At 47.2% G+C, this 23,666-nt stretch overlaps 2 protein-coding genes and 1 long non-coding RNA gene across 3 annotated transcripts in view; 1 reads left to right on the plus strand and 2 right to left on the minus strand.

Annotated features, from left to right (window-relative positions):
* Nucleotides 1–6,588: 6,588 nt before the first annotated feature.
* Nucleotides 6,589–14,306, minus strand: NKX3-1 (NK3 homeobox 1). Its single transcript, XM_048829116.2, has 2 exons — nucleotides 13,922–14,306; nucleotides 6,589–10,841 (listed from the first exon to the last, which is right to left on the minus strand). Exons 1-2 carry the CDS (start codon nucleotides 14,247–14,249, stop codon nucleotides 10,426–10,428), a joined length of 744 nt encoding a protein of 247 aa, XP_048685073.2. The 5' UTR covers nucleotides 14,250–14,306; the 3' UTR covers nucleotides 6,589–10,425.
* The window catches only part of LOC125626326 (uncharacterized), a 73,140-nt gene continuing 56,626 nt past the window's right edge, over nucleotides 7,153–23,666 (plus strand). The window contains exon 1 of the long non-coding RNA XR_012666141.1: nucleotides 7,153–7,299. This is a non-coding gene — a long non-coding RNA (uncharacterized LOC125626326). The remainder of the gene's footprint in view (nucleotides 7,300–23,666) is intronic.
* Nucleotides 17,203–18,756, minus strand: LOC142070149 (uncharacterized). The gene is made up of 2 exons (XM_075123436.1): nucleotides 18,149–18,756; nucleotides 17,203–17,761 (listed from the first exon to the last, which is right to left on the minus strand). Exons 1-2 carry the CDS (start codon nucleotides 18,702–18,704, stop codon nucleotides 17,220–17,222), a joined length of 1,098 nt encoding a protein of 365 aa, XP_074979537.1. The 5' UTR covers nucleotides 18,705–18,756; the 3' UTR covers nucleotides 17,203–17,219.

The following is a 23,666-nucleotide window of genomic DNA, read 5'->3' on the forward strand; positions in this document are numbered from 1 at the left end:
TCTTCCAGGTTATTAATAAAAATGTTAAACACAATAGGGCCAAGTACTGGTCCCACTAGAAACACCCTCTTGATGACAATTCCCCGTTTAAAATTTCCTTTTTGAAACCTATCAATTAACCATCTTTTAATCTGTTTAATGTGTGCCATGTTAATTTTATATTCTTCTCATTTTTAAATCAAAATATCATGTGGTACCGAATCAAACACCTTACAGAACTGTAAGTATATTGCATCAACACTGTTCCCTTCAGCTGTCCTAATGGATGGCTTGTAGGGGCTGTTGCTGCGAGGACATACATTTGGTTAGGCCATTAACCTGGGATTTGGGAGACCTGGCTTCAGTTCCCTGCTCTGCCACAGATTCCCTGTGTGACCTTGGGCAAGTCACTTAGTCTTTCTGCAGTAGGGAGATAGCACTTCTCTCCTATCTCATAGAGGAGTTGGGAGGATAAATGTGTTAAACATTGTGAGGCTCTCAGATACAACAGCAATGGGGGCCAGATAAGTACCTTAGCTAATTTTACTCGGGAGGCCACAGAACAGATTGATTGGCCCAAAGATGGTTAAAACCTTTGCCCCTCCCTCCCACCTTCTGGTCTTAGGATCACAAATGAAACAGTTCCCATAATGCTTTGTTACCCTTCTGCTGGAGTCAGCCAGTTTGGGCTTCATAAACCTGACACTGAGAATGTGCAGAAGGTCCTAGGAAGGCTTTTTAAAGTTTTCTACTCTGATTTTCTTCTTGGGTTGGAGATTGTCAACAGAACACCAGTCGATGTGCATTTCCTTTTCTGTACACAACAATACTTAAGTTTAAAGAACAGACGTCTTTTCTAAGAGCGAAGAGCTCTGTAAATTATTGCAGCCGGACGTTTTAGGAAATGCCTCCGTAGCTATCCTTTGTTGATTTATTCTGTTTGTCTTCACGCCATGATGTTCCATATTAAAGCCAAGCAGCTGATTTCTTTCGTAAAAGAAAAAAAGAATCTGCTGAAGTTTCTGTGAAGTCACGCAGTGTAATTTCCCATGGGAAGATCGTGCAAGTGCAACTGGAAATCTGTGCTTTGCCATTTCTGCAGAGTACCTTTCTTCTTTTCTAAGTTGTACGTGGTGGAGTCTGTACGTCAGAATCATGGCTGGGACACTTAAGCTGCTTAGTGGCTCCTGCACTTTACAGGCTCAGTGCTGCAAGGTGGTGAACGCTCCAGCCTCCATACAGTAAATCATTTAACCACTTGTTTTAACTTTAAGCGTCGGTACCAAAAACAGATATAACCCGTTGTGGCATGTGCCAATCCACAGAGGATGTGAATTGTTGCAGTTGCCGGCTACGGAACCCGGGCTCTTTAGCTCAATCTGTAGCATCACAAGCTTTTAGCCCCAGGTTCAATCCCCAGTGTCGGACAAGATGTTGGGCATCACACAGATGCAAAAAAATTGAATGCAAAATTGGAGGCCGTGTTTCAAAATTAGGCCCATGGAATGCAGAATTTTCAGGACTCTGTATTCTGGCTAGTGACAGCATAAAACTAGCCCCTCTTTGAAGAGAGTCCCTTCCAGCACCATGAGTAGGGTGACCAGATGTTCCGATTTTATAGGTACAGTCCCGATATGCAGGGCTTTGTCTTTGATATAGGTGCCTATTTACCCCCCGGCCCACCATCCTGATTTTCCACACTTGGCCACCCTAGCCATGAATAATCTGCCTGGCATGTATGCAAACCTTATAAACTTATGAATTCTGTCCCCTGACTCGTATGTTCCTTGTCAGAGAGTGTCCCTGTGTGTGAATTTCAATTGATGGAGGAGCTGGGATGGGGACAGAGCATGTCTGCTCCAGGTGTAGATTATCTGGTGGATACTGTGCGTAAAACCTGCCTGAATGTGATCCTAAGCTTTCTCACTGTATAAAGGGCTGGGGCACTTCTGTCCCACGTAAGCCCTATTTTGAGGTCTGATGTAGAGTTTGGATAGTGTATAAGCCTTGGGCTCATCCTCTGCCCAGGGATCAATTTCACCCTATATTTGATTGGTTTTGGAAAAGATTTGAAATCTTCGTGCTTCAGAGCTTAAACCAGCCTCTAACTTTTGGGGGTCAGAGCAAACTTTCCATAGGGTAGGTAATCCCATATTTCCCCCTCCTACAGGGTTTCTTGTACCTTCCTCAGATAGTAGTGGTCACTTTCAGAGCTAGGATATTGCATTAGATGAAGGACGGGTCTGATCTATTATGGCAATTCCGATGTCTCTGTACTCTTTATGCCCCCTGTCTCCGACTGTTAGCCCAACTGAGTTAACTGCTTGCCATCAATCTGGTTTGCAAATGTTGATTTAGGTCAGAGAGAATTTTTTCTTGGTTCCTTTCCTGGGGCTGCTTGCCAAGTGTGTGGATTATTGAATGCAAATGTTAATCAACAGTTACGTTATCCAATGACAACCCTTTTTTTTTTTTTTGCTGTGTTAAATGGCTTGGCAGAAACAAGTGTAAATATGTCAGCATTAGACACTATTTAATCTTGATTGATATATGTTGGCTATGGAGCCTGACTCTAATTGACAAATGTTAAATGATGTTTGTTGCACTACTAGAAACAGGAGTTCTGCATTGTAAAGGTTGATTAAAACTCCATGTCTCCATAGTCTGGGTGGGATTTTCTTTTCTGTATTAATCAAGAGGAAATTTATCACAGCAAGAGTTTGCTTGGTCCTTTCTGTTGTTGTCATTAATGCTTTACCACTGGATTATGTGGATATCAAAACGTTACAGCCCTTTTTTTTCTCTCTGTGTCCTTGTGCTTTGTGTTAAAGTATCAGCGGGAACGAAGCCTTACTGTCCCCTGTAGAAAAGCTCTTGGGGGATTCAACAGAAAAGAGTTGCAAAGGAGGAAAAATTATACAGAACTCGAACATCCGTTGTCTCTAGGCAGCAGTCAGCCAACAAATGCTTAATGGCAGGAGTTGCAAAATAATCTGTGGGTTCCTTGCCAAATCAAGTTGGGATGTTAGTGCTGCGAGTTGCCACTCTGGATGTGGACGCGATCACAGTGGGTGCGATGTTACCTGGCTCCCAGAATCGGCTTTTGGAGAGGTACTGGTGCCAGGAGTGTGTGCATACACGCTCCTTGGAACGCTGGCAAAAATCTAACGCCTGGGACGGGTAGCACCGATATTACTTGACACGTGAATCCAAAAGCTTTTGTATTCTCAGTTTACAGAGGAGGAAATTGAGGTCTAGAGAGGCAAAGTGGCTTGCCCAAGGTCACCGAGTGAGTCATTGGCAAAGCAGGGAATAGATCCAGGTATCTGGGACCAGATTTTGAAAGGTGTCTACTAATGCAGCTAGGCATCTAATGGGACTTAGAAAAGTGCCTGGGTGCATTTAGCATCTGTCTGCATCGTTAGGTGCCTAAATACCTTTAAAAATCTAGCTCCTTGACCCCTAATCCCATGCTCAAATCACAAGATAGCCCCACCTCTCTTGTCAACTGCACATACACAAAGCAAGTCAGTCTAATACACGTGGTGGATTTGAGGTTTGCAAAAGAAACTTCTCAGACAAGAGTGGCAAGTAGGGTGGATCTTGTGAAATGGATTGGCTTGTGTTAAGGGATTAATAATGGGCTGAGGAGCCTTTCACCTCTAGGCCACTAGTTCCAGTGCATCCTGGGGCAGTGGAGACCAGAAGTTGTTACCAGCTGGTGTCAAGTGGTAGTAGCTTGTGTGAAATGAATTGTGGTCTCCATCCGTTTAATTGCAAGATCAGCATTGTAATGGTGTCTGGTTTCTTTGGTGCTTTCAGCACTGGGGCTGAAGACTGAAATGGCTTTGAGAAAGAAGGGCCCTCTCACCCCAAGAGGGGGGTCCCTCTTGATCAAATTCTGCCATCTTGATGGCTGGTTTGTTAGCTTAGGTGAAAACGAGGTGATTTCAGTCCAGTTCCTTTTATCTGGTAAGAAAAACCACCACCACAAGTAGCCATGGAGGGACGTCTCAAAGCTGAGACGTGGGCTTGGATTCTAGACCATTCTCTCACCCCCGCCCCCTCGCTATATGCAGAAGCATGAGGGCTAAATTTGTACCACGTGAAACTGTTGGTTTCAAAAGGTTCCCTTATGTTTTCTTCTCTCTTGAAGAAGATACTTCAGCTTGGTGCATAACACCTGATCATAAAGTAATTTAAAGATTATTATTTTTTATTTGGGGGGGCCCTATAAGGCCAAATTATACCCTCAGTTGCACCCCCATAAATCCATTGAAGTCAAGGAATTTAGTCTCTCAATTTACCCCAGTGCAACTGAGAGCAGAATTTGCTCCCGTTGTACCTGTTGCATGGATACAGGACTTCAGTCTCTAAGGCTATACTTTGTGCGCCTTTCACAACCAGTTAACATCACTGCTTTGAAAAAGTACCCCACAGGCAACATAGCAGGGCCATGTATGGCTTATAAGGAGCAGGTGCATGTGCTAGGCTCCCGGCTTTATGGCTGTTTTTTCTTACAGAAATTTAAATCCGCTAAGTTAACAAATAAACATTAAGAAATAATAAATAAAAAAATAACATTTTGAGGGAAGATTCACAGCTCGGTTCAGCTTTGTCCGCACAAACACGAACACGTTTCTGCTGTTGCTTACGCTAGTGTAAATCTGGACTATGTTCCAGAGAAATCAACTGTTACACTAGTGTAAAATTGACATCCACTCAGAGCCAAATCCCATAAGTCTGATTCTGTGCTGTATGGCATCTTTTGCTGTTCTTTACACTTGCAGTACGAAATCAGAACGGTAGCACTTGGCACTGGTGTAAATGAGGATGGGAAGTGCAGGGCCATGGAGAAACGCTACCGTGTGGTGTGAACAGATTTAGAAAAAAAAAAATCCAAATGCCAAAACACATTGTCCCAAATTCACTTTGGGTGTCCAATTACTCCACTGACTTTTTAATGGATGAAGGTGGCCCGTTTTGCTTTCTTGTCTGTTTGGAATAAGTCTCCTTAGTGGAAGATGGATGGAGAAAGCGACTCATCTGAAAGAAACATTTACTGCCTAGTTGTGGAATTTATGACAGAGGTTCCTGTGTGCTTTCGCTATTTTTTTTTTTTTTTTTTCCTGTTTGGATGAAAGTACTGCAGATTGGAGCATGCAAAATACCTGATTTAAAAAATCTGAAAAGCACAGAACTTATTTCTGAGCTTCAAGGGTGAAATTCACCCCTGTACAGAGAGCCAGCACATAGGCTTCAAAGTAAGGCTTATGTGGGACATCAGTGGTGAGTAGCCATAGCTCTGGCCCACGACACGGGTGAATTTCATCCAAAGGCCCCAAACCTTCAAACATGCACATGCTTAAACTTTAAACGTTTTGAGTAGGCCCATTGGGTTCATGCAACTACTCTCATGCACAAAGGTGAACGCATGCATAAGTTTTTGTCGAATGGGAGCCTACGAGTGTTAAAATAAAGAGCTGCATTGTCTCCTATCTGGAAAGCAGAGTGGGTTGGGTTGAGTTTACAGGGTTAATCCAAATTGAAAACCTTTAGAGGCCTCTGCATATACTCAAAGTATGGAAAAATGTGAAACCATCATACGTTTTAGCTAGAATAAGCGCCTTACTGTATAAACTGCTGGTCACTAGAGAGCCATCCATTTGCTGCTAATCAGGTGAATGATGTAAGTTTGGAGTCGTAAATAAATGGCGGCGGGAGAATTGTTCTCCTTCCTGCAAGGTGTGGTGGCTCCTGAGGCCTCCTTTAAAGTAAATGAGAATGGAGGTGGTTCAGCACGTGTCAGGATGTGCAACTCCTGGCTGGACCGGACCCAGCGTTGGTAGCATTATGTGTTAGCCTGCTCTTAACTGTGACGGGTGATGATCTGATACCTGCAAATTTGCTGCACCTGACCATTGATTGTGTGCCGCTCACATTAGGCCTGATCCTGCAATAGTGACACATGTGGGTAATCTGTAGTCGTGGTAGCAGCCCCGTCGACTTCAGTGGGACTTCTCACATCTGAAAGTACTACTCATAGGAGTAAGGTCCTGGAGGAATAAGGGCTAAATTATGGCTTTGAGAGCCAGAGTCACGTTTCTGGAAATGGGACACAGAGGCACCTTGCTAGGGAAGGTATTCTACCTAGGAAAGGCAGAATGTGGGATGCTTAGGTGGAGCTGTGAATCTGTGGCATCTTAAGGATGCAGCATGAGCTCCCTTGGAGCCAGATCCAAATCCCATTGAGCTCTGAGGATAGACTCCCGTCAGGCCCTATCTGTGCAGCCTGTAAGCGCCATTGGTTAGGCATCCGGGCTGGCCCCCAGCCATGACCCGTCGCCCACCAGATCCACTCCTGTTTCAGAGTGTTGAGTCATGCTGGCTGCTTGTCTTCCTCCCTTGCATTCATGGCATGTGAGCGAGCCCCATTGCTATTCCTGGTAAGAGTGCACTAGGGAAGGGAGTAAGGGATCCTGAGTTTGCACACTATGCCTTAGTCCGGTGTGTTAGCCAGATTTTGGCCCCAAATACGTGAACTCGAAACGCACATAAAGGAGATTTAAAAAAACGAACCCCCAAACCACAAACCCCACAGAGGCCCACTTCTAATGCAGACCTTTTATTCCAAAGTACAATACACACATTGGAAAAACAGTATCAAAACATATATACAAAAATAACAACCGTTTGCACTGGGCTGATTTTCATAAAAATACAAAGGGTGGCAGTTCAGAGTGAGAATAGCCCACAGAGTTTTGATCTAGGTTACAAACTGAGAGCAGAACAGCTGGGACACAGGTGAAATAGCCAAGTGGATGTTCAGTTTCATGACTACTAAAGAACAATGGATCAAATCCATTGTTGCCCTGCAGATGGGGCCCAATTCTTCACTGTCCTATCATTTACACCTGTGCAAAATGGGTGAGCCACACTCTATGGTGCATATTCTTCTACTTTATCCCTTTTAAGGGCCAGGGTGTCTGGGGCTGGCCAGCCCTGCTCAGTTATCGGACCCAGCTGGGAAGGGGGAAGGTGATCCCCATGAAAAGACTGAGAAAACTCTGCTGTGGGCCCTGAAGCAGGGGGACGGGAGGGAAGGGTGAGTCCTCCTGTCACCACCGTGGCAACGGGGAAAGCCTGTGGGCGTTCTAGAGCAGGATGGACAGAGGAACTGCTTTTGTGGTTGATATTTTGCTCATATTTTGTGCGCAGGGAAGAGACTTGAGTGTGGCAGTGAGCCCTTCCTGAGGAGGTCGGGAAATTGAAACTAAGTGACGGGAAACTGAGGCAGCAGAGAGCTTGAAGCCAGACCAGGTAGGTGACATTACTACATTTACACTGGTGTGAATCAGAAGTAAGTTCATGGAGATCCGTGGAGTTAACAATCGGACCGTATCATTCTGATTAGGCAACGTTTTACACCCACTTTGCACTGATTTAAATGACCACACGAGGTACAGGGCAACAGAGAATGAGGAGCTTTACACCAGTGCAAAATAGGCATGTAAAGCTACCAAATCAGTATGGTAAGTGTTTTGCACCCATTTTGCACTGGTGTAAATGATGGAACAAGGTGCAAGGTATGCCCAGTTGGGGCCAAATGTGCCTGTGGATTTCTGCATTTGGTGCTTGCTCCTGCAGCTATTACTCCTTTTGAGTAATCCTATCCCATCGATGTTAGTGGGGCTCCGCAAGTGAGTCAGGGCCCCAAGATAGGACCCTAAGGAATCTTTTGTTCTAAGTACTATATGATCACTTCTTTTGGAAAGTGGATAAGCAGCGTGCTTGAATATGAAACATATTGTAACAGCCCAGAGATGACCTTCTACTCTTAATGCTGACTGAGAGAAAGGACTGAATCCTTTCAGAATGAATAGGTTCTAAATAAAGAACGAGCTGACAGAAAAATGTTATCTAGAGGTACTAGAAGTTACATTCCGACTAGTTAGAAAACAGGCTGTTATCCTTTCATGTATTTCAAATAATTCACACAGTGGCAATGACCATAAATTGGTGGCATTGGTGAATTGTTCACCTTAATGGGTTTGATCCTGTAAACTCTTACTCCCATAAGTAATCCTGGCTCACGATAGGAGTCTTCTGGACTTCCGCAGGTCTCCTGGCATGAGTAAGGATACTTGTGAGTGTGTGGTTTGCAGATCTATTGTGTTGCGGGAGGAGGGAGACACAAGATCAATTTTCAAATATATATTTTCATGAAAAATAAGATTTCTAAAAATTCTCCAGACCTGAAGACGAGCTCAGTGTCCTCTTGAAAGCTTGTCTCTTTCCCCAATAGAAGCTGGTCGTCTCAAATATATTACTTCATTTCCCCACACTCCTTGTCTCTGAAAAGAAATTATTACACTTCCCATTCTGGAAGCAATCACTCCAACAATATGCAGCCCCAACTGTCTCGAGGAGAAGGGAGGGAAATTAGGCCTTTAGCTTTTTGTGGTTTGGGGTACTGGGGGGGTTAATACTACAAAGATGGGCACCATTATAAAGAGCTTGATAGATTTTAAAAAAAAGCCACGGCATAAATTGGGAGGGCATAAATTCTCAGAGGGCATAAATTGCCATAGTTCTAATTTGTACTAATCTGATTTGTACTACCTGAGAATTTGGTCCACTGAAATTATAAATGATCTAACATAATTTCCCCCCCCCCCCATTTTCATTTCATTTCTATTTTAAAACCTTTATTTCCTCCACAATAGATGTTTCCTCAAACTTTACATATGGGCAGGCATTTCCTTTGCTCCTAAAAGCCATCACTGCTACTTTGAACAGACTAACAGAGGTCAAAATATTACTATTCACTTAACAACCATGCATAAAAGCTTTATCCCATGTTTCCCTTGTATACTGCAAAGTGCTGAGCTTTCTCACTCCCCACAAAAGAAGATAGGATCAAAAGGTGCTCTGCATCATACAGCATCAAGCTAGTATGGTATGTATCAAACGGAAGCAGGAATCACCTCTGTTAGTCTGCTCAAATGGTGAGTGTGAATAATAACAATAAGATCATTTAACTCTGTGATCACAAGAAAACTTTACAGTAATAGTGAGCCTCTTCTGAAGCACTAGGCTGCATTGTCTCATCTAATTTTACAAACAGAATTGCTTCTCTTTAAACTGTTAGGAAGGCTGAAAACTTAAGCTATTTACTACAGTAATTCTATGTGTTAATGTTCAAACAGCATCAGCGTGGTGATATGCAAAACAGATCTGTCATTGTGATACTGAATTTTGTGCTGTCGTCTGGTTGGGTACATGCTGCCAAGTTACTGGTGGTATACATTGGTGTGTAGGCTGTAGAACCTGAGCAGATGTAAATTGGCACAGTTCCTTCAGAATCTGAGAATTGATTGATACCAGCCGAGGATCCTGCCCACAATATTTATTGCATATTGGAACACCTCTGTTGTCGCCTAGTATTTCATGTTTGTTACTATGCAGCGCATCGTGGCTACACATCACTTTGTGACACAGCAGAGAGAGAACGGCAAACTTTCTACTTCAAACCAAAGGTCTTTACCGCTTGAGCTACTTTAACTTGCAGTATAGGTGCTATGACACATAGTTATGCAGTTCTAATTCTAGCCAGTAAAGAGCAGTGGTGTACATATGCACTGACCAGTTCATGACAGTAATTTAAATGGGGTTTGTCACGTTGGCTGACATAGTTCTAATACATCTCACGGCCTTCACCTTAGGACCACATGGCTCTTAGTTTCCATTTAATGGGGGAAAAATGCAGACTCCATTTTTTTCCCATTCAGCATCCCACCTTTTGTTCTGTTTTGAGAAGACCAGGTATTTAAATATTAAATATACTATGCAGTGTCACAGAATTAATGGCCTAGATGAACATGCCAAGACAATTGCTGTGCAAAACCATCATCATGACTTAGTTTTTACACGCTGCTCGTGGGGAGGGCTGAAGTTTTCCAAAGCACATAAGTCCCACTTTGAAAAGAGACTTAAACACGTGGGAGCCGAAGTCCCATTGACTTTCAATGAGGGAAAAGGGCAGACACTATAGTTTAGTGGACTGTAACTCAGGGGCCTGGGTTCTATTCCTGACTCTGCCCCTGGGTGGCCTTGGATAAATCACTTCATTGCTCTGTACCTCAGTTTTCCCCATCTGCAGAATGAAGATTGTAATCCTTTCTAAAGCACTGTGAGATCTACCCATGGAAAGCACTATACAAAAGCATGGCATTTATTATTAGGTGCCTTGGAAAATGTTATCCTAGACTTGTAACAGTGTCGAGAACCTTGCAAGTTCCCTGAAAGGGAAAAGGGCATGCAGGGTGCTCAGCATCACTGAAAATCTGGTCAGAAGTGCTTTCTCCCCCTTATTAGAAAAAGCAAAACAGTAAAAATAAAAAGAGCTTTTCTCTTTGGAAAAATTGAAGTCTTTAGCTGTAGTTATCACAAAGAGGGACTCCAGCCATTCAAGCAGCACAGGTAGGGATAGTACTGGTAGCCGTTACACACAGAAATCAGAGTGGCCCTGGAGACATCATCATCCTCTTTAAGGACTGGGAAAACAGAGTTCTTGTCGAGTCCACTGAGTTCTGAGGCTAGCTGCTTCCTTTTGGTCTTGTACCTTCTGTTCTGGAACCAGATTTTCACTTGGGTTTCGGTGAGCTTCAAGTTCTTCGCCAGGTGGGCTCGCTCCGGGGCGGACAGATATTTCTGATGGCTGAACTTCCTTTCTAACTCGATGACCTGAGTGTGGGAGAAGGCTGCCCGTGAGCGCTTTTGCTGCTTCGGGGTCCTTTGGTTGCTCAGTGAGGATTTCAGAGGGTTTTCACAGTCCAACAGGTCGGTCTCCGTATATGCCTCTGGGGGAAGGAAGAGGGGAGTTAGACACCAGAAAGGAATCAAAACAGCTTGTTCTCAGGCGTTTTCCCTGCAGAGAGCACACAATTCTATTGTCATCCTAGAGACATTTTTACATGCTCACACGAGCTTAAAAATTCAGAAACCTTTGGTATATAATTCTCCGCCTGCCCCTGAATTCTGATACAGTGTTCACTCTGAGCCAGATTTTTAAAGGTATTTAGCCACCTCACTCCCATTGCTTTAAGTTGGAGTTAGGCACCTAAAGACTCTTAAAAATATGGCCCTCTGTTAAAATGCCTTTTTCTTCTGTACTCACAATGGGTGTTACCATTATGGCGCCCTGACTGGGGCTCCTAGGCATGATTGTAATACAAATAAAACAGTGTTGCCAACTTTTGGGATTTTGTGAGTCTTGCAATAGTTGGTGTTTTTCTTAAAGTCGTAGATCCTGGAGTCCTGTGATTTATGTGAGAATCTCAGCTTTCACTTTAAAAAGGTCAGTTTCTACTCCCATGTTGCAGAGAAAAGTTTGGAAATGTGAAGTCAGTGCTCCCCAAAGGCTCAGATGGCAACTATATAGCAAATTAAAAAACAAAACAAGACCCCCACCATCCTCATGATGTAGGGTTTGTTTTGTTTTGTTTTTTCAAGGCATATCTCCTGAGTTTTGAATGCTTGGGAATGGCAGCCCTAGTAATTTGTCGTCATCGGCCAACATTTGCAAAGATGGATGCCCAGTTGTATGTCCAGGCACCCATAACAGTGGGTCTGATTTTCAGAGGTGCTGAGCACCTGTTACTGTCATTGAAACCAGGCCATGATAGATTGATAGAAGCCTTTTTTTTTTTTTTTTAAAAAAAAGCGCCCTTATTCAGGTGGGTCAGGATAAAATTAGGGGCCCAGTTCTCTTCCCACACACATTCCACTTAGTTCCATAGAGGTACTTCTACTTTCCACTGCTTTAATTGGCAGCAGGATCAGTCCCTTAGCATCTAACTTAAGGCACCCAAGTTTGAGAATTTGGGCTCTTGACTCAGTCCTACCTCATCCCTGTGAATGGCAAAGCTTCCGGTTGACGTCAATGGGAATAGGATCTGGATCCTTACGCAAGTTACCATTCAGGTGGGAGTTTTACTGCTAGAAGGCTGAACTTCTGATATATTCAGGGTAACGAGATCAGAAGTGTCTTTTTGCTATGGCATTGCTGAGCAAGTTTAGAGAGATAAGGAGGATACCTGCCACGTGAAAGACACACGCTGGTACATGCTGGTTTTAATGTGACAGGAGAGCAGAGCAAAGGAATTAAGGCATCGTTGATGCACATCACAGCTCAGCAGTGTAGCAACCAGACACGTCACCTTAATCTTATTTCCAGTAGAATCATTCTGTCACTTCAGCCCCTATCCAGACAGGTGCTGAGTGCCCACAGCTCTGATCGAAGACCATGGGAGCTGGGAGTACTCTGCACTTTTCAGGATCAAGCCCTCCATACCTAAAACCCACAGTTTGAAAGATTTCTTAAAGAGACAGCCTCAGGTTAAAAATAAGAATAGCAATGCCCTCCACTGTGGTGCTAAATGACACCTATGATTATTAAAACCGAACGAATCTTAAAAACAAATGAACTTGTCACTATTTACGCAGTTTGTTACTTTTTTTTAAAATTTATTTCATTCAGCATGGACGATGGCAATAGGCCAGTTTCTCATGGTGAAATGTTTGGGATGGAAACAATAGGTTATGCCTCATCTGGTGCAAATTGGTTTAGCTCTGCTGAAGTCAGTGGAGTTGTGAAAATTTACAGAAGCTGAGGATCTGGCTCAATGTAAGGGATTTTTTTTTTTTAAGTACATTTCCAAGGGAATTTCTCCCCCTTCTTAAAGAAAGGTTCATTGAAACCTTTCTCTTGATCTTCGGTTTTGTGACGTCAGGCCCAATTTCACCTGGAAAGATCCCTTGTCACAAGAAAGTGATTGATTAAAGTGTCTTTTATTATTATGATAGTAGTTCCTGAATATCTGGATTGTGCTAGGTCCTGTAGAGATGTAAAATAAATCAGTCCCTTCCCCCAAAGAGCTTACATGCGTTTGATCCCCCTTCTTGAATATCAAACACACAATGGAGAGAGACTGTGGCAGTCCCTGGAGAGTGCAGTAGTTTCCACTGCTTCCCCAACACCAACAATTAAAAAAAAAAAAAAAAATCGTAGCAGCTTCTTTCTTTACCCCCCTCCCTCAGTCATGTGCCAGAAACTTGTTGATACTGAAATGGCACCATCCTTTAAAGGAAGCATTACCTTCGCTGCGGCAGTGATTTGCAGCCTTTCCTGTTTTGCTGCCCCAACCTCGAAATACACAGGTCCAGAAACGCACCAGCTTAAAAATGACTCCTCGGCCGGTGCATGACCAATAAGATGCCCATCACCGTGAACCCAGCCAATATTTTATTGTTAGGTGGAGCCCCAGTCGTGCGCCAGGACCCCCTTGTGCGGGACAGACACAGAACGGCCAGCCAGCCCCTGTCCCAAAGAGCTTCTACTCCAGGAATGGGATTTTAAGACCTGGTGTTAGATTAAAGTATTCAGGGGTGGTGAATGCAGCAGCCTCCCCAGGCCGGAATACAAATAAAGGGAGCGTCCAGGAGCTCTTTAAACACGCAGCTGCGGCACTGAGTGGGGGGCTCTTGTTTCAGTCTTCCTGGGCTCTCCCGTGGACTCAGGCGGGGCCATATATATATTTTTTTTTCTCCCCAAAATGGTGGGGCGAATGGGCAGTGGCCCAGCACCCACCCCGCTTGAGGTGCCTAACTCGGAGCCGAGCTCTTTTTGGGCGCGGTGGGGGGGGGGGGGGAGAATAGTCTGTGCAGACAGGGGCTATTTCTATTGCTTTCCCCCGGCAGAGACCCCACGTGCGCGCCGCTGTCTCCTGAGTGGGAGGTGCCCCCGCGGCACCCCGAGAACCGAGCGCTCGGAGGTCAAGCTCCAAGGCGGAGAAGCTGCCCCCGGTTCGGGCTGCAGGGTCTCTGCTGGCCGGGACGGGGACCCGGGATGTTGACAGCCGCGCGCGTGGGCACCGCTTACCTGCGCCTGGCGCTCCTGCCTGCTCCTGGGGCGGCGGGGGGACCCCTGCAGGGAGGGGTGTCCCCGCCGGCGGCCGGGGAGCGGAGCTTGCACCGTCCGGCGCCGGCTCCGGGCGAGAGGCCCCGCAGCATCCCCGGCTCTTCCTCCCTTGCCCCGCAGCTCCGCGGTCGGCACCGTCCCGCAGAATGTCCTGGATGAGGAAGGAGGTGAGCGGCTTGGAGGAGAGGGGCATGGTCTGCAGCGAGCCCTGGGGGAGGCTCTTGCCCTCTGAGGACTCTGTGCTGCCCTGTCCCTCCGGCCTCCCTGGAAGGGGTGCCCGGGAGCTCATCTCCCTCCCCGCAAGGCCACCAGGGAGAAGCCCACAGGCACTTTCACTTTGCAACGCTCCCTGCTTTGCATTTATAAGCCAGCCAGCCAGCCAAGCCTCCCGGGTCTGATTGGAGCCCGGGGCAGCAGTGAACGCCCTCGGCTACCTTTCTGGGCTCCCACCGCTCCTGAGCACTTGATATGTTCTCAGGGTATGTCTACACTACGGAATAAGGTCGAATTTATAGAAGTCGGTTTTTTAGAAATCGGTTTTATATATTCGAGTGTGTGTGTCCCCACAGAAAATGCTCTAAGTGCATTAAGTGCATTAACTCGGCGGAGCGCTTCCACAGTACCGAGGCTAGAGTCGACTTCCGGAGCGTTGCACTGTGGGTAGCTATCCCACAGTTCCCGCAGTCTCCGCTGCCCATTGGAATTCTGGGTTGAGATCCCAATGCCTGATGGGGCTAAAACATTGTCGCGGGTGGTTCTGGGTACATATCGTCAGGCCCCCGTTCCCTCCCTCCCTCCGTGAAAGCAAGGGCAGACAATCATTTCGCGCCTTTTTTCCTGAGTTACCTGTGCAGACGCCATACCACTGCAAGCATGGAGCCCGCTCAGGTAACCGTCACCCTATGTCTCCTGGGTGCTGGCAGGCGCGGTACGGCATTGCTACACAGTAGCAGCAACCCCTTGCCTTGTGGCAGCAGACAGTACAGTACGACTGGTAGCCGTCATCGTCATGTCCGAGGTGCTCCTGGCCACGTCGGCTGGGAGCGCCTGGGCAGACATGGGTGCAGGGACTAAATTTGGAGTGACTTGACCAGGTCATTCTCTTTAGTCCTGCAGTCAGTCCTATTGAACCGTCTTATGGTGAGCGGGCAGGCGATACGGACTGCTAGCAGTCGTACTGTACCATCTTCTGCCAGGCAGGCAAGAGATGAAGATGGCTAGCAGTCGTACTGTACCAACTTCTGCCGAGCAGCCATGAGATGTGGGTGGCATGCAGTCCTTCTGCACCGTCTGCTGCCAGCCAAAGATGTAAAAGATAGATGGAGTGGCTCAGAACAAGAAATAGACCAGTTTTGTTTTGTACTCATTTGCCTCCTCCCCTGTCTAGGGGACTCATTCCTCTAGATCACACTGCAGTCACTCACAGAGAAGGTGCAGCGAGGTAAATCTAGCCATGTATCAATCAGAGGCCAGGCTAACCTCCTTGTTCCAATAAGAACGATAACTTAGGTGCACCATTTCTTATTGGAACCCTCCGTGAAGTCCTGCCTGAAATACTCCTTGATGTACAGACACCCCCTTTGTTGATTTTAGCTCCCTGAAGCCAACCCTGTAAGCCGTGTCATCAGTCGCCCCTCCCTCCATCAGAGCAACGGCAGACAATCGTTCCGCGCCTTTTTTCTGTGCGGACGCCATACCAAGGCAAGCATGGAGGCCGCTCAGCTCACTTTGGCAATTAGGAGCACATTAAACACCACACGCATTATCCAGCAGTATATGCAGCACCAGAACCTGGCAAAGCGATACCGGGCGAGGAGGCGACGTCAGCGCGGTCACGTGAGTGATCAGGACATGGACACAGATTTCTCTGAAAGCATGGGCCCTGCCAATGCATGCATCATGGTGCTAATGGGGCAGGTTCATGCTGTGGAACGCCGATTCTGGGCTCGGGAAACAAGCACAGACTGGTGGGACCGCATAGTGTTGCAGGTCTGGGACGATTCCCAGTGGCTGCGAAACTTTCGCATGCATAAGGGCACTTTCATGGAACTTTGTGACTTGCTTTCCCCTGCCCTGAGGCGCATGAATACCAAGATGAGAGCAGCCCTCACAGGTGAGAAGCGAGTGGCGATAGCCCTGTGGAAGCTTGCAACGCCAGACAGCTACCGGTCAGTTGGGAATCAATTTGGAGTGGGCAAATGTACTGTGGGGGCTGCTGTGATGCAAGTAGCCCACGCAATCAAAGATCTGCTGATATCAAGGGTAGTGACCCTGGGAAATGTGCAGGTCATAGTGGATGGCTTTGCTGCAATGGGATTCCCTAACTGTGGTGGGGCTATAGACGGAACCCATATCCCTATCTTGGCACCGGAGCACCAAGCCGCCGAGTACATAAACCGCAAGGGGTACTTTTCGATAGTGCTGCAAGCTCTGGTGGATCACAAGGGACGTTTCACCAACATCAACGTGGGATGGCCGGGAAAGGTGCATGATGCTCGCATCTTCAGGAACTCTGGTCTGTTTCAAAAGCTGCAGGAAGGGACTTTATTCCCAGACCAGAAAATAACTGTTGGGGATGTTGAAATGCCTATATGTATCCTTGGGGACCCAGCCTACCCCTTAATGCCATGGCTCATGAAGCCGTACACAGGCAGCCTGGACAGTAGTCAGGAGCTGTTCAACTACAGGCTGAGCAAGTGCAGAATGGTGGTAGAATGTGCATTTGGACGTTTAAAGGCGCGCTGGCGCAGTTTACTGACTCGCTTAGACCTCAGCGAAACCAATATTCCCACTGTTATTACTGCTTGCTGTGTGCTCCACAATATCTGTGAGAGTAAGGGGGAGACGTTTATGGCGGGGTGGGAGGTTGAGGCAAATCGCCTGGCTGCTGGTTACGCGCAGCCAGACACCAGGGCGGTTAGAAGAGCACAGGAGGGCGCGGTACGCATCAGAGAAGCTTTGAAAACCAGTTTCATGACTGGCCAGGCTACGGTGTGAAAGTTCTGTTTGTTTCTCCTTGATTAACCCCCCCGCCCCTTGGTTCACTCTACTTCCCTGTAAGCTAACCACCCTCCCCTCCTCCCTTTAATCATTGCTTGCAGAGCCAATAAAGTCATTGTTGCTTCACATTCATGCATTCGTTATTCATTCATCACACAAATAGGGGGATGACTACCAAGGTATCCCAGGAGGGGTGGTGGAGGAGGGAAGGAAAATGCCACACAGCACTTTAAGCACAGCACTTTAAAAGTTTACAACTTTAAAATTTATTAAATGACAGCCTTCTTTTTTTTGGGCAATCCTCTGTGGTGGAGTGGCTGGTTGGCCGGAGGCCCCCCCACCGCGTTCTTGGGCGTCTGGGTGTGGAGGCTATGGAACTTGGGGAGGAGGGCGGTTGGTTACAGAGGGGCTGCAGTGGCAGTCTGTGCTCCAGCTGCCTTTGCTGCAGCTCAGCCATACACTGGAGCATACTGGTTTGGTCCTGCAGCAGCCTCAGCATTGAATCCTGCCTCCTCTCATCACGCTGCCGCCACCTTTGAGCTTCAGCCCTGTCTTCAGCCCGCCACTTACTCTCTTCAGCCCGCCACTTACTCTCTTCAGCCCTCCACCTCTCCTCCCGGTCATTTTGTGCTTTCCTGCACTCTGACATTATTTGCCTCCACGCATTCATCTGTGCTCTGTCAGTATGGGAGGACAGCATGAGCTCGGAGAACATTTCATCGCGAGTGCGTTTTTTTTTCTTTCTAAGCTTCACTAGTCTCTGGGAAGGAGAAGATCCTGTGATCATTGAAACGCATGCAGCTGGTGGAGAAAAAAAAAGGGACAGCGGTATTTAAAAAGACACATTTTATAAAACAGTCGCTACACTCTTTCAGGGTAAACCTTGCTGTTAACATTACATACATAGCACATGTGCTTTCGTTACAAGGTCGCATTTTGCCTCCTCCCACCGCGTGAACGGATTTTGGTTGAATGCCAGCAAACATACACTGCAATGCTTTGTTCTACAGTGATTCCCCAGTACGTGTTGCTGGCCTGGAGTGGTAAAGTGTCCTACCATGAAGGACGAAATAAGGCTGCCCTCCCCAGAAACCTTTTGCAAAGGCAGAACCGCAAATGCCAGGGCAAAGTAATCCTTTCACATGCTTGCTTTTAAACCATGTATAGCATTTTAAAAGGTACACTCACCAGAGGTCCCTTCTCCGCCTGCTGAGTCCAGGAGGCAGCCTTGGGTGGGTTCGGGGGGTACTGGCTCCAGGTCTAGGGTGAGAAACAGTTCCTGGCTGTCGGGAAAACCGGTTTCTCCGCTTGCTTGCTGTGAGCTATCTACAACCTCCTCCTCATCATCATCTTCTTCGTCCCCAAAACCTACTTCCGTATTGCCTCCATCTCCATTGAAGGAGTCAAACAACACGGCTGGGGTAGTGGTGGCTGAACCCCCTAAAATGGCATGCAGCTCATCATAGAAGCGGCATGTTTGGGGCTCTGACCCAGAGTGGCTGTTCGCCTCTCTGGTTTTCTGGTAGGCTTGCCTCCGCTCCTTAAGTTTCATGCGGCACTGCTTCGGGTCCCTGTTATGGCCTCTGTCCTTCATGCCCTGGGAGATTTTCAGAAAGGTTTTGGCATTTCGAAAACTGGAACAGAGTTCTGATAGCACGGATTCCTCTCCCCAAACAGCGATCAGATCCCGTACCTCCCGTTCGGTCCATGCTGGAGCTCTTTTGCGATTCTGGGACTCCATCATGGTCACCTGCAGCTTGCCACGCTGGCCAAACAGGAAATGAGATTCAAAAGTTCGCGGTTCTTTTCCTGTCTACCTGGCCAGTGCATCTGAGTTGAGAGTGCTGTCCAGAGCGGTCATAATGGAGCACTCTGGGATAGCTCCCGGAGGCCAATACCATCGAATTGTGTCCACAGTACCCCAAATTCGAGCCGGCAACGTCGATTTAAGCGCTAATCCACTTGTCAGGGGTGGAGTAAGGAAATCGATTTTAAGAGCCCTTTAAGTCGAAATAAAGGGCTTCATTGTGTGGACGGGTGCAGATTTACATCGATTTAACGCTGCTAAATTCGACCTAAAGTCCTAGTGTAGACCAGGGCTTAGTGCCAAGGGAAACTGCCATGCCCCGGCTGCTCCTGGCATGCTGTGTCCACGGGGACTTGCAAAGTATCTCTCTTCTATCTCAATCATAAGGCTTTATGTTGGTGCCCATCACCTTGGTATCGGAGAGCCTTCCACTTCCAAGCAATAGCAACTGTCAGCGGGGTAGCCATCTTAGTCTGTAGCCGCAAAACGAGGGGTCCGGTGGCACCGTAAAGGCGAACAGATTTATTTGGGCCTGAGCTTTCGTGGGTAAAAAAAACCTGTATCTGAAGAAGTGGGGGGTTTTTAGCCACGAAAGCTGATGCCCAAATAAATCTGTTAGTCTTTAAGGTGCCACCGGACTCCTCCTTGTTTTAATCAAGTTCCTAGTGGACTTCGTGTAGTCTCTGGCATCTCTCCCTCTGCTTGTGGGAGGGGGGAGGCAGGGAGGGCAGCCCTGGGTGTCAGTTTTGGGCTTAGAAGCTGGTGTCGGTTGTATGGCGGAAAGTAATTTGCATTGTTTATAATACTTATTTATAGTAGTTTGGGTATTAGATATTTAGGCCTTTTATCGGTGTTTAATAACAAGTGCTATTTTTCTGTGGGCCGTGTTAACATGATAGAATCTTTTGGGTCAGAAATAAAGCCAAGATCCTGATTCACTGTGGTCATTAAAGAGCTCGTGGCATATATATTTTGTCGTTGTAGGAGAGGGTCTGAGCTTTGAGGTGCTCAAGTTAGGCAGTTGGTGGCAGAGCTGGGGTTTGCACACTGTCACATACCTGTGCTGTGGGGATGGTGGGGACTCTTACATCAAGTTATAGCCCCTAAACTCTGACAGTCTCCATTTTTCATGCTTGCAGGAATACCTGGAGATAGAGACTTAAGGCAGCCAGTAGTGGTCAGAACGGGGAAAAGAGCTGTATGTCTTTCCTTTCTCAATGGGAAGCAGCCCTTGCTCTTCTCCTGGGATACTGTATCCCTTTGTGTACTTGCAAACCCTCATTCGGTCCTCTTGCATCATCCTCTGTTGTTTAAGACGCAAATATGCGACCACTTCTCTCCCTCGTCAGTTTGGTGTTTGCTCACGATTAGTGTTTGGCCACTACATGATTTGACCCCAAATACAGGGAGGAGTTGAGTATTGTGGGGAGCAAATCTTTAGTTAAATTTACAGGATCAAATTCCTCTCCGCTGTAATTTTCTTAACTTCACTGGAGTTAGCCCAGTGTTGAATTTGGCCCATGCAGCTCTGGTAAGGTAGCAAACTTGACAGGAATATTTATGTAAAACCATCATAGATGATGGACTAAAATTCTGCTTTGGCTTCTGTTGACTTCCACGGGAAGCGCTTCTTTGAGAACAAAATTTGCCCTAAGGTCTAGATCCTCAGTTGGCAGGAGCGGATTTACCATGAAACAAACCGTGCGGTGGCACAGGGCCCCCCAACAATGCAGGACAAATATCTGACAGCCTGCCCCCGAGTCCCGGCCGAGTCGCATGCCATGGCCGGTGGTCCCACGCTGCTCCCAGAAGCGACCGGCTGCTGGCTCGTCTCTGCGCGCAGAGGGGGAGGCAGCTCTGCATGTTGCCCCCGCCCCAGGCAGCGCACGGAGACCCGCTGCCCCCCTCCCCACAAGGGGCACACAGGCACGTGCCAGCAGCAGGGCTAAGGCGGCTCTCTGCCTGCTCTGCCTCCCTCCCTCCCCCTGTGTTGCTTCACTCCCAGAAGTGACTGGCATGTCCCTGCAGCCCCTGGGGGGGAGGTGTGACTCCGCGCGCTGCCCCAGCCCCAAGTGCCGACTCCGCAGCTCCCATTGGCTGGGATCTGCAGCCAATGGGAGGTGCGGGGGTGGCGCCTGCGGGCAGCGGCACGCAGAGACCCTCTGATCCCCACCCAGCATAGGAGCCGCTGCTGGAGGGGTGTGTGTGCCAGTCATTTTGGGAGCTGCGCTGCCCAAGGTAAGCACCGCCCCTCTCCAACCTCCTGCCCCAGCCCAGAGCCCTCACCCCCTCCTGTACCCCAATGCCCTTCCCCGATCAAGGTACCTCACTTTATTTTCGTTTACTTCCAATTACTTATAATATAGGAGGAGGATGAAGGAAAAAAAGAATGAAAAACGGGGGGGAGATGATTTTTTTCTTGGCTGGGTCCCGAGGGAGGGCAGAAATGAAGCTGTGCACAGGGCCCCACCAACTCTAAATCCACCGCTGTCAGTGGGCGTAAATCAGTACGGTTCCTTTGACTTCGGTGGAATTATGCTGATTTTATATAAATTGAGGAACTGGCACTGAATGTTTAGTCTGATGTATTTGCAGGTGGTCCCTAATATCCCTTTCCCTTCATAAGCATGACCTTCACCACACTGACTTCTCCTTCTAGTCCTATACGCTTATCCACCCCGAAATCCGAAAACAAAGCCCCTACCCCAGGGAGAGCATATACTCTTAAAAAGCGAGAGGCGCCTTGAAATCCTCGTGGGACTTCACTGTTGCTATTGACTTTTACATGGAAGGCGCTCAGATACTACACTGATAGGAGGCCGTATAAAGCCTTTATAGACAGATAATGATTCTGCTTTTAACTTTTTTTCCATTCAACCTCTCTAAACTGTTTACACTGGGGGTTTTTTTCCCCCCTGCAGTCTGTTTTGTAACAGGAATTACGTCCTTGGAGAGCTTCAGTAGCTCCAATAATAACTCTGTCTCATTATCCTCTTATTGCCCAAGAAAAGCAATTTGGAAAGATTTATGAAGCAATTGGAGCCGAACAGTATTATTCCAACAATGCCCCTGCGCCAGGTTCTCTAACCCCTGTCGCTTGCTTCTGGAGAGCAGATTAGGAGCTGTTGCTTGCTGCCCGAAAGTTTAGAATGCATTCAAACTGGGTGGCCTGCAAGTGACTTCCTTCCCAATCTGTTCAACAGCTTAGCCAGAGGTCCTCACCTGTAACACACATTGGGAATGTTTGCTTAGAGCTGGGGGAGGTGACCTTCTCACACTCTGCCAGTGAGTGGGGGGAGTGCAAGGCTGTGGCTGGCCTGGGCACCTTGAGATTTCCCACCTCTTCCCCTGTAAATATTGCAAATTAGCGTAGTATTTGGTGGGTGAAGCAAGGGTGGTGGTGGGTTACTGGTTATTGTGGGTCTGATTTTCCTCTTACTCAGACGTGTGTAGGTCAGGCGTAGCCGCGTGGAGATAAAATTGTTGTAAGAGGTGATTAAGGCACCATATAAACCCTGGGCCTTGCAAAGCATTTCCCTGGACTTCTCAGGCGTGATTCTGATCTCAGCCCTGTGGCTTGCAACAGTGTGAGCGCACCATCCGTTTAAATGCATACTGAAGCAGCTTTTGTGTATAGACAAGTCCTATGCTGATGTAAATCAGGAGTGCCGAAGTCTAGTGGAGTTACATGGAGTAAAACAAAACAGTGCAAATGCAAACAAAATCGGGCTTATTGAGTAAAATTTTCTAAAGCACCTACATGAAAGTCAATGGGAATTAGGCTCCTAAATCACTTGGGAGCTTTTCAGAATTGGACCCAGAGTGTTTTTAAGGCTAAGCTGTGTGACGATGTAACTGATCACTTAGGCCTTTGATCTGAATTAATAGCTTTACTGTTGTTGTTATTCACAAAAAGAAAAGGAGCACTTGTGGCACCTTAGAGACTAAGGAATTTATCTGAGCATAAGCTTTCATGAGGGGTAGCTCACGAAAGCTTCTGGTCAGATAAATTCCTTAGTCTCTAAGGTGCCACAAGTACTCCTTTTCTTTTTGCGAATACAGACTAACACGGCTGCTACTCTGAAACCTGTTACTATTCAGTCACAGGACACCATTTACCTAGTGCTTGATCTGCCAGGTCCTTGGATAAGTCTGTGGGGCTATTGCCCGTGTGTGTGTGTGTGTAGGGTACTTGTGAGTGAATGGAAAGCTAAGTGTTCGGTATGGTCTTCTGCACTGAGCAGTCATGAGCCTCCGTTCCCTCTGTGTCTAATGCATGAGAGACAGGCACTCAGTTACTACAGTGGCGAAGGCCATACAAGTGCCTAGGGATGTAGGAGTACAGGGTAACGATGGAGTGGGCTGAGGAGGAAGAACGGGATTGTCTGATGAGAACAGGGGCGTGACCCTATTTGTCTTCATACTATTTCTCCCACCTCTTCAGCCTCCTGCTCTTGAGTAGCAGCAAGGTGGTGGGTGCAGGCGCAGTGCTCTTGTTGTTGTAGGAATGGTTTCCCTGCACATCCTGTCCTGCTCACCTTCGGCTTGTATATGCAGCGCTCCTCCCCTGTGCTGCACAGGACCACTTTTGTAGGGCTTCCCCCACCCCCCCGTGTAATGCAAATAGTAACCAATCAACTAATTAGTCATAAGTGAAGCCTGAATAACAGAATAGCCCCCATTGAAGCTGTTGTCAGCTGTGTCTGCTTCTGCCAAGGCTGAATCAGCCCCAAGTATATATGTACATAGACCAAATTCTTCCCACTGCAGCCTCATTGATTTTAATAGGATTATTTGGTCCCTGTGCCTATAATTTGAATAAAATCAACATTCAAAATCTAGGGCAAGGTTCATCCCTGGTGTAAATCCACTGACTTCCATGGCAGCCAGGTCTCCAGA

The sequence above is a fragment of the Caretta caretta genome, chromosome 26 (genome assembly GCF_965140235.1).
Source record: "Caretta caretta isolate rCarCar2 chromosome 26, rCarCar1.hap1, whole genome shotgun sequence".
Lineage (NCBI taxonomy): Eukaryota > Metazoa > Chordata > Testudines > Cheloniidae > Caretta > Caretta caretta.

Coding starts and splice junctions, on each gene's coding strand:
- NKX3-1 (XM_048829116.2), bottom strand. CDS start 14,249: ATGAGCTCCCGGGCACCCCTTCCAGGGAGGCCGGAGGGACAGGGCAGC. Junction 10,842..13,921: donor GGCAGGAGCGCCAGGCGCAG/GTAAGCGGTGCC, acceptor TCCTTCCCCCAG/AGGCATATACGGAGACCGAC.
- LOC142070149 (XM_075123436.1), bottom strand. CDS start 18,704: ATGATGGAGTCCCAGAATCGCAAAAGAGCTCCAGCATGGACCGAACGG. Junction 17,762..18,148: donor AGGCGGAGAAGGGACCTCTG/GTGAGTGTACCT, acceptor TTTCTCCACCAG/CTGCATGCGTTTCAATGATC.